Raw genomic sequence first — 13,628 nt, 5'->3', positions numbered from 1 at the left:
CCCAACATCACATGTAGGAGGGATAGAGAGGGGACAGAAGTGATAGTCTGAAGACATGTTGTTAACTACAGCCTGCTCAGACAAGTATTAATGGAGGTCTACACACCAACATGATGAGCATGGAGGGAAAAGTAGAGGTGAATGAAAGAGAAGTTGAAATAGACCAAGTAGAGTCCATGGAATCTTCTGATTAGACAGGCAGGGTGAGGCAGTGGAAGAAGATATGGCTTGTATATGTGGTGTAAGTGGCCAGGTGGGTGGTGACACTCTTCGTTGGGAAAGGAAATGCTATAGGACGTGGCAAAGGCATTTACCAAGATGGCCACAACCAGATCCCCGCCACACATGCTTGTCCTACAATGCCATCCTAACCCTCGTCCCATCGAGATGTGGAGCATATATTCCTTCGCCTTGAATTTGGGTGGGCCCGTGACTAGGGCAGAATGATCTACGTGACTTCTAAGAAGAGGTCACAAAAGGTGTTGCAGCTTGTGCCTCATCCTTGTAAGATGCTCATGCCAATTGCTGAGATGTGAGGAAGTCAAGAAGTCACACAGAGAAGCCACATGTAGGTGTTTTGGCCAACACCCCCGTTGAGGTTCCAGCCCACAGACGAAGCCAGACTTCTGATGATTCCAGCCCCAGGTGTCATTACCACTGCCTTTGCACCTCCCCTCATGGAACCACCTGGAATAGAGGCAAGCTGTCCCTGGGACCTGCTCAAATTGCAGATCTGTGAGCAAAATAAATGATTCCAAGCCTCTATGTGTGGAAGAGTTTGTACATAGCAATAAATACCTGGAACAGGAGAAAAAAAGTTTGTGGGAAAGCTAATGAATTCAGTTTGGGATCTCTAAGTGGAGATGTCCATTTGAAAGGTGAGCACCAAAAAAAGAGAGAAAAAAACAGGAAAGAAAGAAAGGTGAGCACATAAATCTAGAGATCAGAAGTGGATGCCGCTGGACGTGCAGGTGTGGGAACCAGCCACGTGGAAGCCATGGGAGATGCATGCCACTCTGGAAGAGAAGGGAGACTTGTGAAACACTGACTTTTAAAGAAGGAGAATTCATTCATTCAAAAAATATTCACTGAATACCCATGATATTTCGGCATTGCTCTAGGCACTAAGGGCTACAGTGAACAAGACAGGTAAGATCTGTTCTTGTAAAGCTGATAATATGCAGGGGAGAAGAAAGACAAGAAACAGATAATACATAAAAGATAAGGTAATGGTAGAAAAGATTACAAAGACAGTAAGAAAGAACGGGTTGGAGAGAGGCGGGAACTGTTTTAGGTGGAGTAGTCAGGGAAGTCCTCTTGAGGTGTTTGATGAGCTGAACCAGAATGATAAAGTACGGCAGCCAGAGAAGCAGTTAGAGGGGACACAGCACCAGTAAAGGGTCCCTGAGCAGGAATGAGCTTGATGTGTCCAGAAAAGCAAAAGGTGGACAGAGCATGTGTTTGTCATGTGAGACAGAGGGCAGAAATCGCTGAGAGTGGGGTGGGGTGATGCTTTAGTGTCAGCGCAAGGACTGGGGCGGTCTCCACATGCAATGGGAAGGCTCAGGAGAGTTCAAGCAAGGCACTGATCTCCTCTAATATATGCTTGTGTTCACAAATCACTCTACCTGCTATGTAAAGAGTAGATTCTAGAGGGGCAAGAAATGAGGGCAGAAGCCCAGAGATGAGGCAATTCCAAGGGTCCAAGAAGAGGTGACTGCGGCCTGAACCACGTAGCAGCCCTAGACATGGGGGCAGGGAAGGGGAGGAAGCAGACAGACTAGAGGTAGCCTAGAGACAGAGCAGATGAGGTTTTGCTGATGGACTGGCTCAGCAGGGCAGGGCAGGAAGAAACCAACAATAACTGAGGCCGGGCTGGAGGAACCACATAGATGATGGTGCCCTTTCCTGAGAAGGAGAACACCAGGAACCAAGAGATCTGGTTGGCCGGCTCACGTCTGAGACACCCAGCAGATGAAGCCCAAGCAACTGGAGACCTGAGCTGAAGCTCAGGAGGGAAGTCTGGATGGGACTATCATTTCCGTTATTCATGGTATGTAGGGACGTGGAGCCAGCAGCTCTCTTAGGAGGGGACAGACTCGGGGGAGAGAGCTGGGCACACAGCTCGGAGGGAAAAGAGACTTACATCTCCCACAAGACTCCCAGGGATCCTGTCATGCTCCCCTCTCCATTTCTGACTGCTGCTGGGCTCTCAGAAGCAGCTGACTCGCAGGGAGGAGCTGCCTGATGCCACATGGGCTGGGGAACACGATTTTTCCCTCTGCGCACCCAACCCAGAACTCCTCCTGCTGCCTCCAGTGTTGTAGAGGGAGCCTCTCCTGTTAACTTTTGTTCACCTTGAAATCTTTTTTCAGACTTTTCGTATATATTATTAGTCGCTTTCCAAGAAGCCGCATCTTTGCAAATCAATAATTCTAATTTAAATGTATCAGAAATATTGGTTTGAAACTCCTTGGCATTTGAAGTGAAACTTTTTCTTTCACGTGCCTAAGGCACTTTCCCAGATTTAAAATGAAAGCAGTAACCACACTTGCATAACCTGCTGGTGGGAGGACAAATTGATATAATCTTTCTGGAGGGCAATTTGACAAAATCTTTTACATCCGATTAGAATCTACAGTCACAACAGACTGTCACTCTCACCCTCACAACGAGAACAAGTGGGATAAGCTGAAGTATATAGTTTTTAAACCCACCGAAGAACTAAGGAACGCAAAGAACCTAGAGATCCCAGAAAGGGCAAGCCACTCCTCCAAGAGGAACAACCCAGAACACTTTTATCCTTACAGAGTCCGACAGAGTAAAGCAAATTCATTCTAGACTAGGGTGCAGAAAAAAGAACCAGCTATTTAGTGGCCACACGTGGACAGGTATGATGGGTTCAAAGGCCGGGGGGCTTCAATCCACAGAGCGAGTCCGAGCCCAGCCTCTTGGGTCTTCCTGTGGGGTTAGAAGTGGTAAACCAGAGCTGGGGGCGAGGCGCAGAGCTGTGCGATGTGGCCCCAGGAGGGTGGGCTTTTCTGGAAGTGTAAGGCAGGTGCTCCCCAAAGGCTGAGGACAGGGCAGTAGTATGGAGGCAAGGCCTTCTGAGGCACCCTGCCCTTTGTGGAACGCACTTCAACGGCCCACTGAAACCTGGGGGTAGTAGGATGGCAAAGCAGAGAGAGGCCTTCTGAGGTGCCAAAAAGTAGGAGCTGGGCCGGGGGACACAGAGAGCCCCCTCCCCGGAGACCTTCTAAAACCAGCAGGGTGACTGTAATGCAGAGCACTCTCCCAGATGGGCCAACCCAGAAGGAAGCAGAAAAGCCTAGAGTCTCACCAGGGCTCCGATCTCTAGAGCTGCTGAAAGGCAGTATTTGAAACCAGTGGCAACTGAGACCGAGTCCAGACACAGCTTGGTCTGGAGATGAAACCACGCCAGCCAAGCTCACATGAAGCCTAAGAGAAGAAGCATCCCCTTTCCTGGCTGTGCTAGTCACTTGTTTCCACTGCACTTCATACAAATGTCTGCTATTAGATCTTTTTAAAAGTGCAAGACAAATGAAATGAGGAAAGGTGACCTAATCAAGAGCAAAAACAGTCAGAGGATCCAGAGAGAACAGATGGAGGAAGGATCAGGTATTTAAGGCAAGAATGGTAAACACGTTCAAGAGATTACAGGAAAACTTGACAACGCGTTGCAGGTACAGGGGATTTCAGCACAGAAAAGGAAACTGTTTTGTTTTTTAGAGCACACGTCAAAGCCTGAAATTAAAAATACAATATCAGAAGTGAAAAACTCATTTGATCTGCTTAACAGCAGACTATATGTGATAAAGAATAGCCTAGTGAATAGACAGGTCAATAGAAATTTTTCAAATCTGAACATAAAACAAAAAACATTTTAAAAGGAAACAGGGTATCTCATCTGTGGTTTACCCTGTGAGCAGTGCCAATTTAATATACAAGTTACACAAGTATGTCACCTCCATCTACACGTGCACGCATGAGAGAGGGACCAGCCAAACACTTCATGGTGACCACCTCTGGGGAGGCAAATGGTTCTAGGAGACTTAATTTAAACAAGAAAAGATAATTCAGTATTGAGAATTACCATCAGTAAAAATAGAACGCAAACGACAAAAGGGAAAAAGAGACGCTGATGGCATGTAAGGCAGATGAAGGGTTAACACCTCCCGCACAGGGAGAGCTCCTACAAATCACCATTAAGACCCACTGCAGGTAAATGGGCAAAGGGTTATCAATAGGCAGCTCAGAAAAGAAACTCAGAAAGCTGATAAACTGGAGAATCAAAGCTACCTTGACTGTTACAGAAAAGCAAGAGGAATCACAACAGAATATTGCCTTTGCACATCAAGTGGAGACGATGTAAAAGATAATAATCTGTGTTAGGATACTCTGGGACAAATCCTTCTAAGTCTTATTTGTGGGCATGTGCCCAGGCACACACTTCTAGAGGGCAGCGCGGTGGAGCTCATCAAGAGCCTCAGTGGCAAAGCCCTTTGATCCAGTGAAGTGAATCTCACTTCACTCCAGACTTCTCTGTAGGAGCAGACAGGTGAACTCAGATGTGCCCAAAGTACACTGTACTGTACACGTGGAGCTGCTGAATGGTGCTGGAAGCTGCTAGCTGAATCCATTCTCCCCTCTTCCCTTAGAAACAGAAACCCTGTAATCTAGGGAGACATTCAGCCATCCCGAGGTCTGTATTTCCAGGCTCCTGGGTAGATGATGCCTGTGACCATGTGATTCAAGTCTTGCCCAGTGAGGAAGCACAGTGTCCAGTATGACTTGACTAGAATGCCTCCCCCTGGCCCCCTCACAAGGCAGATTTCAGGGTATCCTTGTCTCTGTCCCCTTCGAGGTCTCCTAGAGCCTCGGGGTATGCACCCACTGTGCTTGCTGTGCACAAGCTTCTGTTCTGGTAGCATCTGGCTCACGCAAGGAAAATTCTTTATCCCCCTCTCTAGACCATGAGTGCCTCCTGGGCAGGGGCTCCACTGGACCCATCTCTTTATCCTCAGTACCTACGACAGTTCTTGTCACGTATCGGGGTTTGGAAAATGTTTATTGCAGTTTTATTCACGATTGGCCAAGATGTGAGAGCAACCAAGACGCCCTTCAGTAGTGATGAGATAGGCTAACTGGGGCACATCCATAAAAGAGAATATTATTCAGAGATTAAAAAGTGAACTATCATACCATGAAAAGACAGGAAGGATCCCTAAGTGCACACTTCTAAGTGGAAGAAGCCCATCTGAAAAGGCTATGTACTGTACCACTCCAATTCTAGAACATTCTGGAAAGGCAAAACTCTGAAGACAGTAAGATGACCAGTGGCTACCGAGACTAGGGGCAGAGAGGGATGAGCAGAAGGAACATGGGGGATTTTTAGGGCAGTGAAACGATTGTGTGATACCATAATGCTGGATACATGTCCTTAGATGTTTATGAAAACCCAGAGAACATACAACACAAAGAATGAGCTCTACTGTACACTACAGGCTTTAGTTAATAACAATGGATCAATAATGGCTCATCCATGGTAACAAAGGTACCTCACTAATAACGCAAGGTGTTAATAATGGGGGACACCGGAGGTGGGAAGTGAAGGGGTATATGGGAACTCTCTGCACTTCAGCTCCATTTCTCTGTAACCCTAAAACTGCTCAAAAAATTGTCTACTAATTAAGAAAAACTGAGGAGGTATAGTAGTTAAGTCCACAGATTTTGGAATCCCACTGTCTGGGTTCATATCCTAACCCTGCCTCTTTTAAACTATGTAACTTTTGGGCAAGTGGTTTAATCAACCCATCTCAGTTTCCCCATAAAGAACACAAGGACAGTAACAGAATCTACTTTGTAGCTCTACTGCGTGCGGTTAAATGATATGCAAAGCTTTTGTGGAGTCTGGTGCATACTAAACATTTTTAAATGATATCTACTGTTAGTGTTATTTCTTCATGAATACTCACTTGAAGAAGAAGGTCTGAACATATTTTGGAAACTGTTCCTTGAATACACTCTACATGGTGAAGAGTGAGGTCTTAAATTCTTGAGCTTTCGTGTGTGAGGATATGAAGTTTGCCAATCTGGTATAATTGCCATTTTGCACATTAAATCCCTGTGACGTAAAAGAAAACAGATTACATTATCTTTAAGCACACATTACAAAGGTGGCCAACCTCTGATCTGTTCCTTTTCTGAAAGGACTGCTGGAGACTCTAAAAATGCTAGTCATGACCTTCTTGCCAACGTTTCAAAAACTCCTCTTAAAGTGAATACAAAAATCATGATTTTAGACTCGTTTCTAGCAGATCCAATAATTTTCAAAAATGGGAAAATAAGGAAATTCTCTAATAGGAAAATCCATCTGTCTCTTGACTACCACTGACTCATTTCTTTGGTGGGCAATTAAGGGGGAAAGTTGGATTCCCTATGGACTCTCAAACTGCCTCACTGCCTATCCATCACTGTCAGAGAAGAGCAGGAAACAACAGCACCAAAAACGGTGCAATAAGGACCTCTGAAGATCTTCTCTTCCATGAAAATAATAAGAAAACTGGCAAAAATGGTCAGAACCAACTTTTTCAGAACTCTGGAAATTAACCAAAGGTTTACAGCAATCTAAGGACACCTTATTCATGAAATATGGTGGTATCTCAGTATAAACACCAAGTTCTGTGACATTTCAACTTTCCCTTTCCCTCACCTGCCCCTGCCCCCAAGTCAGCAGAAGCCTAGAAACTAACAGCCTATAATTTCAGTGACAACCCAGCAGTCTGCCCATCACTGGAAAGAGCAGAACAGAGTTGGAAGCTCCTTCAAGCCCTATTACCAGAAATTGTTAAAAGGCATTTGTTGAAAAAAATCAGACACAACCATTGTATCAACTCCTGGGCTGCCTGAGGAGGTAAATAGATGGAGCAAATAAATAATAGACTAACCAGAAACCTTCAAGGACAAGTTGGGGAATGAAACACCCACACGGGCTTTGAGAAGCTCTCACGTGTCCCTGGATCTAGAAAGCCACTCACACATGGAGAGCTGTAAGCACGCCCAGGGCTGCCCAGGGCTGTGTGCTTGCTCTTGCTCGGGAAAGAACTGAGCAAGGCCTTATGCTGTCACCTATGGTTGACCGTGAGGCTCTGCACAAACAGGAAGTGAAGCCTAAGGAAGGGGTGTGAACTGCCTGGCAAAGGACTAAAGGAATCTCCAACACACTTGAAGGGCCCCTCGGCGAAGACTGGAAGACTGTTGTTTACAGGCATTTAAGGATATATCTCTCTGGTCATAAGCTGACCACTCAGCTAATCCATCACATACTTCAGTGGCCATCCACGACCAAACCTACAGACTTCACAAAGTTGGTTTAGAAGAGTCAGAAAACAAAATCCAAAACATGAAAAGTGGAAAGAATATGATTTCAAAAATTGCCATGTTATTTAAAGTGTCTAGTTTTCAACAAAACATTTATGACATGCAAGGGAAAAAAGGAGAAAAGAAGGAAAGAAAGAAAGACTCATACATACTTACCTTTAGGAACCATGCAAGCAAGAAAAGAGTGGGGTGAAATATTTAAAGTATAAATTTTATATTTATGTGAATTTACGTATATAAATTTATATATTTATATATACACATAAACATAAATATATAAAATATATTTTGTATTATATAAATTTTTTATATAATGAACAAATAAAGCATATTTTCTACATTTGAAATATAGAAAGAAAAAAACCCCACCAACCTAGAATTCTGTATCCAGCAAAATTTTCCTTCAAAAGTTAAAGGCAACTAAATACCTTTCTTATACAAACAAAAACTAAGGAAATGTGTCACCAGCAAGCCTGCTTTAAAGAAAAAAAAAGAGAGAGAGAGAGTTGGGGCATCTGGGAGGCCAGTTAGTTAAACGTCTGTTTTCTTCAGGGTCCTGGGATCAAGCCCTTCCTGCTGAGTATCTCCCTCTCCCTCTGCTGCTCTCCCTACTCATTCTCTCTCGGTCTCTGTCTCTCAAGTAAATAAATAAAATATATATTTTTTAAAGTTACTGTCTTCAGAAAGAAGGAAAAATGATACAGGTCAGAAATGTAAATTTACATAAAGAAAAAAAAACATTAGAGAAAGAATAAATGAAGGTAACATAAACACATATGTACCTAAGAACAGAGCCCCAATATACATGAGGCAAAAACGGATAAAACCAAAAGGAGAAACACATACTTGCACAGTAACAGCTGAAGACTTCAATGCCCACTTTTAATGGTGGACAGAACAACTATATAGATCAACAAGGGAATGGAGGGCCAGAACACCATAAACCAATCAGACCTAACAGGAATTTAAAGAACTCTCCACCCAATAATGGCAGGATATACATTCTTTTCCAGTGCACATGGAACATTACTCAGGATAAATCATATGTTAAGACATAAAACAAATCCTGATAAATTTTAAGACCTTGAAATAATCAAAGTGTGTTCTCTAACCACACTGGAATGAAACTGAAATCCATCATAGAAAGACGTTGAGTAATTCACAAATATATTGAAATTGATACACTCTTCACTAACCCCAGAGGATCAAAGAGGGTAAAAAAAAACTCATAAGTGAAATTAGCAAATATTTTTGGATGGATGAAAATGAAGGCACACATGCCAAAAATTATGGGATGTAGTGCTTAGAGGGGAATTTATAGCTATAAATGCCTATAGCATTTTTAAAAAGAAGAAAAGCTCAAATTAATAACAATCTTCTTTCTTAAGAAGCTAGAAAAATAAGAGTAACTAAGCCCAACTAAACAGAATAAAGGAAATAATAAAGATCAGAGCAGAAATGAATGACATTGAAAAGACAAAGCCAACAAAATGAAGAGGTAGTTCTTTGAAAAGATCAGCAAAGCTGACAGTTTTACCTAGATTCTCCAAGAAAAAATGAGAAATATTGCATATACAAAAATCAGGAATGAAAGAAAGAATATTACTACAGATCTCACAAAAACAAAAAGGTTAAGGGAATACTGAAAACAATTGTATGCCCACATATTAGCTAATCTACACAAAATAGAAAAATTCTTAAAGACACAAGCTACTGAAACTGACTAAAGAAGAAAGAGAAAATCTGTAGACCTATACCAAGTAAAGAGATTAAATTAGAAGTCAAAAGCTTCCTACAAAGAAAGGCCAGAACCAGATGGGTTTCCTGGTAAGTTCTACCAAACATTTAAAAAAGGGCAGCCTGGGTGGCTCAGCGGTTTAGATCAAGTCCCACGTCAGACTCCCTGCATGGAGCCTGCTTCTTCCTCTGCCTGTGTCTCTGCCTCTCTCTCTCTTTTAAATAATGATCTTTTTAAAAAGTTTAACAAAGCATAATTAAAATCAATCAATCCTTCAAAAAACAGAGTAAGAGGGAACACTTACCCACACATTCTATGAGGCTAGTATTACCAAATCCAAATAAAGACCAGAAGAAAAGAAAGCTAAAGATAGGGGGAAAAAATCTCTGACAAATTGCTTGCAAATAGGGCAGCCTGGGTGGCTCAGGGGTTTAGCACTGCCTTCAGCCCAGGGCGTGATCCTGGAGACCTGGGATTGAGTCCCACGTCGGGCTCCCTGCGTGGAGCCTGCTTCTCCCTCTGCCTGTGTCTCTGCCTCTCTCTCTCTCTCTCTCTCCCTCTCTCTCTCTCCTGTGTGTCTCTCATGAATAAATAAATAAAATCTTTTAAAATTGCTTGCAAATGGAATCCAACAACATATAAAAAAATTAGATGTCATGACCAGGTGAGATTATCCCAGGAACTCAGGGGTAGTTGAACATATAGAAATCAATCACTATAATACACCACATTAATACAATCAAGAAAAAACATGACCACCTCAATAGACGCAGAGAAAGCATTTCACAAAACCTTATACCCTTTCATGATAAACACACTCAATATGCTAGGAATAGAATGGAACTTCCGTGACCCAATGGAGGGCATCAATGAAAAACCAATAGCAAATATCATACAGAATGGTAAAAGAACAAAGGCTGAAAGACTTCCCCCTAAAATCAGAAAAAAAGGCAAGGATATATTCTCTCACCGTTCTATTCAACATTGTAGGGATCCCTGGGTGGCGCAGCGGTTTGGCGCCGGCCTTTGGCCCAGGGCGCGATCCTGAAGACCCCGGATCGAATCCCACATCAGGTTCCCGGTGCATGGAGCCTGCCTTCTCCCTCTGCCTGTGTCTCTGCCATTCTCTCTCTCTCTCTCTCTCTCTCTCTCTCTCTCTCTGACTATCATAAATAAATAAAAATTAAAAAAAAAAAAAACATTGTACTGAAGGTTCTAGCTGAGCAATTAAGTAAGAAAAGGAAATAAAAGGCACCAGCTCTAGTGCCACAGGAAAGCTTTACAGCCTCACTTGTCTGAGGTTCCCAACTTTGCAAACCTTCTCAGGAAAGAAAAAGAAAAGGAAAAGGAAAAGGAAAAAGAAGAAAAGGAGGTTTTCCCTACAGGACTTCACATTTAAATGCAAGTACATAATTATTTAATATTCAAAAATAGATAGGATGTGTGTGGCACTATTTCAGTATAAAGAATCAGTTGACAATAGCACTAAAGTGCTAGACTTTAAGAATCTCAAGTTTACAGAGTTAAAGAAATGAATCAGAATTTTTTTTAAATGTGTAAGAAATACACACTGGATGGTGCTCTGGTCTACCTCTCTTTGGGCAGTCCCTGACACCCTGGCATGGTATGGGTCTAGATTTGTCTCATATGCACAGGTCCCTGTGAGCAGGGGCCATACCAGGGCTGAAGCCATGCGCATCTGACAGCAGAGTCCCACATGCATCTTTCATCAAGTAGATAAATTTATCTGAAACCTAGAATCATAGCATGGGTAAATTTCCAGAAGAACATGGCTTAGTATGTGTCCATACAGTTAAAATACATTTATTGAGCTTCCTTCTAGAGGTTTAGGGGTCAATGAACAAAACTGGCAAAATCATGGACCTCATGGGCCTTTTATCCTAGGACTGGAAGACAAACAATAATTAAGGAAATGATACAAGTTAAAAAGTACTATGAAAATACACAGAGCAGAGGAGAACAGATGACACCGAGCACAGGTAGGACAGAGGCCAGAAAGGGAAGGATGCATTAAGAGGACAAAAAGGCAAAAGGAGGCCAGACAGAGGAAAGCTGGGTAGGCTCCGGTGATGGGCTCACTCCGAGAGTTATATGTGAAGCCATATATACAGAGAAGAGGGCTAATTAAGTACAGGGTTATGATCTGGCCTTTGCATTTAAAGGATCCCTCTGGCCATACATCAAGAATGGACTTAGAGAGGCAGGGAAGGAAACGGAGGCACCAACTATAAGTCCACTGAAATAATGCATGCAAGAGAAGATGGTGACCTGGATGGAGGTGGTTTCGGTGCAAGTGTTGGGAAATGTGAGATTCTAAGTATGTTCTGAAGGCAGGGTCAATTGTATTCTCTTACAGGTTTGATCTGGCTTGCGGGAGAAGTGGTAGTCATTAACTGAGAGGGGAGACCCCCTCAGGATAGGTTTGGAGGGGAAGATCAGGAGTTCCACTCTGCGCATGTTAAGTCAGAGATGCCTGTTAGATCTCCCAGGGGAGATACTGAATAGGCAGCTGGATATACGAGCCTGAGTTCTGGGAAGAGACCAGGGCTGAAGATACAAGTGTGGGGACTGTCAGCACACAATGGACATGTAAGGCGCAAGAAGGTGTGAAAAGAGAACATGTGCCAGAGCTGAGCTCTGGGGTGCTCCAACACTCAGAGTTCTGGGAGATGGAGAGGAACTAGCAAAAGATGACAAAGAGCAGCCAGTGAGAAAGGAGCAAATGAGGAGGAGACTGGAGTGTCCTGGAAACCAAGTGAGGAACATGTTTCAAAATGGAGAGATGGTGTGTGTCCGACGCTACAGTGATCAGCATGGAAGGTAAGGACCAAGAATAGCTCTGGATTAAGCCACGCAGGTGGTCCTGGGAACCCTAAGAGGCGCCACACTGGTGGAACCAGGCAATTTCGCATGTAAACTCAGAGGACAAGAATCTGTGATAACTGGGGCGGGATAGGGCTCCAGGACAATGGGGAGCACGTGTGAATACTCCAGGTAGCAATCCAGCAGGAGGCACAGTACGGGCAGGACGGAAAGGAGAGGTTGCCCAGTCCCCCGGCTTCACCAGTGAGATAGGATCCCAGCTCATGGACGAGCCCTTTTTAGGAGCACCGTCGGTTCATGGCTCCTGATGGAGGAGAAGGCGGTGGACACAGATGTGGTGATGACTGGGTGGGATGGTTCCCGGGGGCTTGGGCCTGTTTCCTCTGGGAAATAGGAATCTGGCCATCAGCGGCAAGCGAGAACAGAAGAGGCGTCCAGGATTGAGAGAGGACATGAAAAGTCGTCTAGAAGAGACGGCCAGGGGAAGGTGGGAGAAGTAGAACGGCGAGCAGGGAGCTGTAAGAGCACATCTGAGGTCCATGGGCATCAGCTCGAGAGCCAGGCCTGGGGGGGCAGAGTGCTGGATCCACCCGGAGGCAAGGTTTTGAAATGTGGGTGTGATACAGGAAGGGGCGAATGTGTGCTGGAGAAGGGATGCCATTGTGCCATTCAGAGCACCTGCTCAGAAATGAGCCCTGAGAATGATGGCAATTCTCAGTATAACTGAAATAATTGAAAGGGACCGAAGAAGTGAAGAGACCAGAAACTCAATCAATCTCATGAAGAATTTGAAGAAGGAAAAAAATGACTCTAATTCAATGAGCATCTACCGGCGACTAACTATGAGGCAGGAATTGTGCTTAAGATTTATGAAACCCCATCACTGAAGCCTCCTCATGTCCAACCACTTACTGCACTTCCCATTTCTCCGGGGAGGAGGCTGACACTCGGAACAGGCCAGCAAGGTGCCCGGGATTGTGCAGCTGCTGAGCAGAGCCGGGTCCGGGAGGAGAGCTCGTCCCAGGCATCAAGTTCAGATGGTCACCGTGACCAAGGCCTTCCTGGTGCTCTTTACAGAACTCCTAACATGCTCCTTGCACGAGGTGGCACATCTCTGGCTCCCCAAGCTGCCTGGCTGGTTAGGAGCGCTCGTCCCCTGCCTCAACCCGCTCTGCAAGCACGTAGGGAGGACCTGCTGGAACTGCATTCCTGGTTGTGGTTATTGCTGATGCAAATAACCACTTGCTTTATTTTATCCATAAATTCCCTTCCTAATAACAATAAGGCATGCCAGGGCTTTGGCCTCATGCCTTATTACACCACCTGAGGAGTGAGATAATCACCCAGAAATGTACTGCCTGTTGTGCATTTTATTACTTGAATACAAAGTGATTCAATTCAAGAAACACTTAGTTGAAGACAGCATGAAAAAAAATAATAATCATATGAAAAGTAATTCTTCCTAATGCTACTGAGCACACTGCAGGGAATAATCCTCTTCCAGCAGGAGAATGGTCTGGATGACCTGTTGGGTCTTCTCCAGTTCTAATTTCTACCGATTGCAGGATCATAAAAGCCAGTGAGACTTCACTGACAATGTGAATATTCCAGAGAGCCAGATCCAGGTAGTTCTGACAATAGAGAG

General features: G+C 44.1%; 1 protein-coding gene across 1 annotated transcript in view; it reads right to left on the bottom strand.

Moving 5' to 3' along the window:
* The window catches only part of EFCAB6 (EF-hand calcium binding domain 6), a 237,958-nt gene that overhangs the window by 212,182 nt on the left and 12,148 nt on the right, over positions 1-13,628 (bottom strand). Inside the window, exon 3 of the mRNA XM_041755332.1 lies at positions 5,997-6,145. Within this exon, the coding sequence (XP_041611266.1) occupies positions 5,997-6,138 (142 nt within the window). The 5' untranslated portion in view covers positions 6,139-6,145. The remainder of the gene's footprint in view (positions 1-5,996; positions 6,146-13,628) is intronic.

The sequence above is a fragment of the Vulpes lagopus genome, chromosome 5, assembly GCF_018345385.1.
Source record: "Vulpes lagopus strain Blue_001 chromosome 5, ASM1834538v1, whole genome shotgun sequence".
NCBI lineage: Eukaryota > Metazoa > Chordata > Mammalia > Carnivora > Canidae > Vulpes > Vulpes lagopus.
The sequence above is the reverse complement of the archived record's forward strand: the minus strand, read 5'-3'. Positions and strand labels throughout refer to the sequence as shown.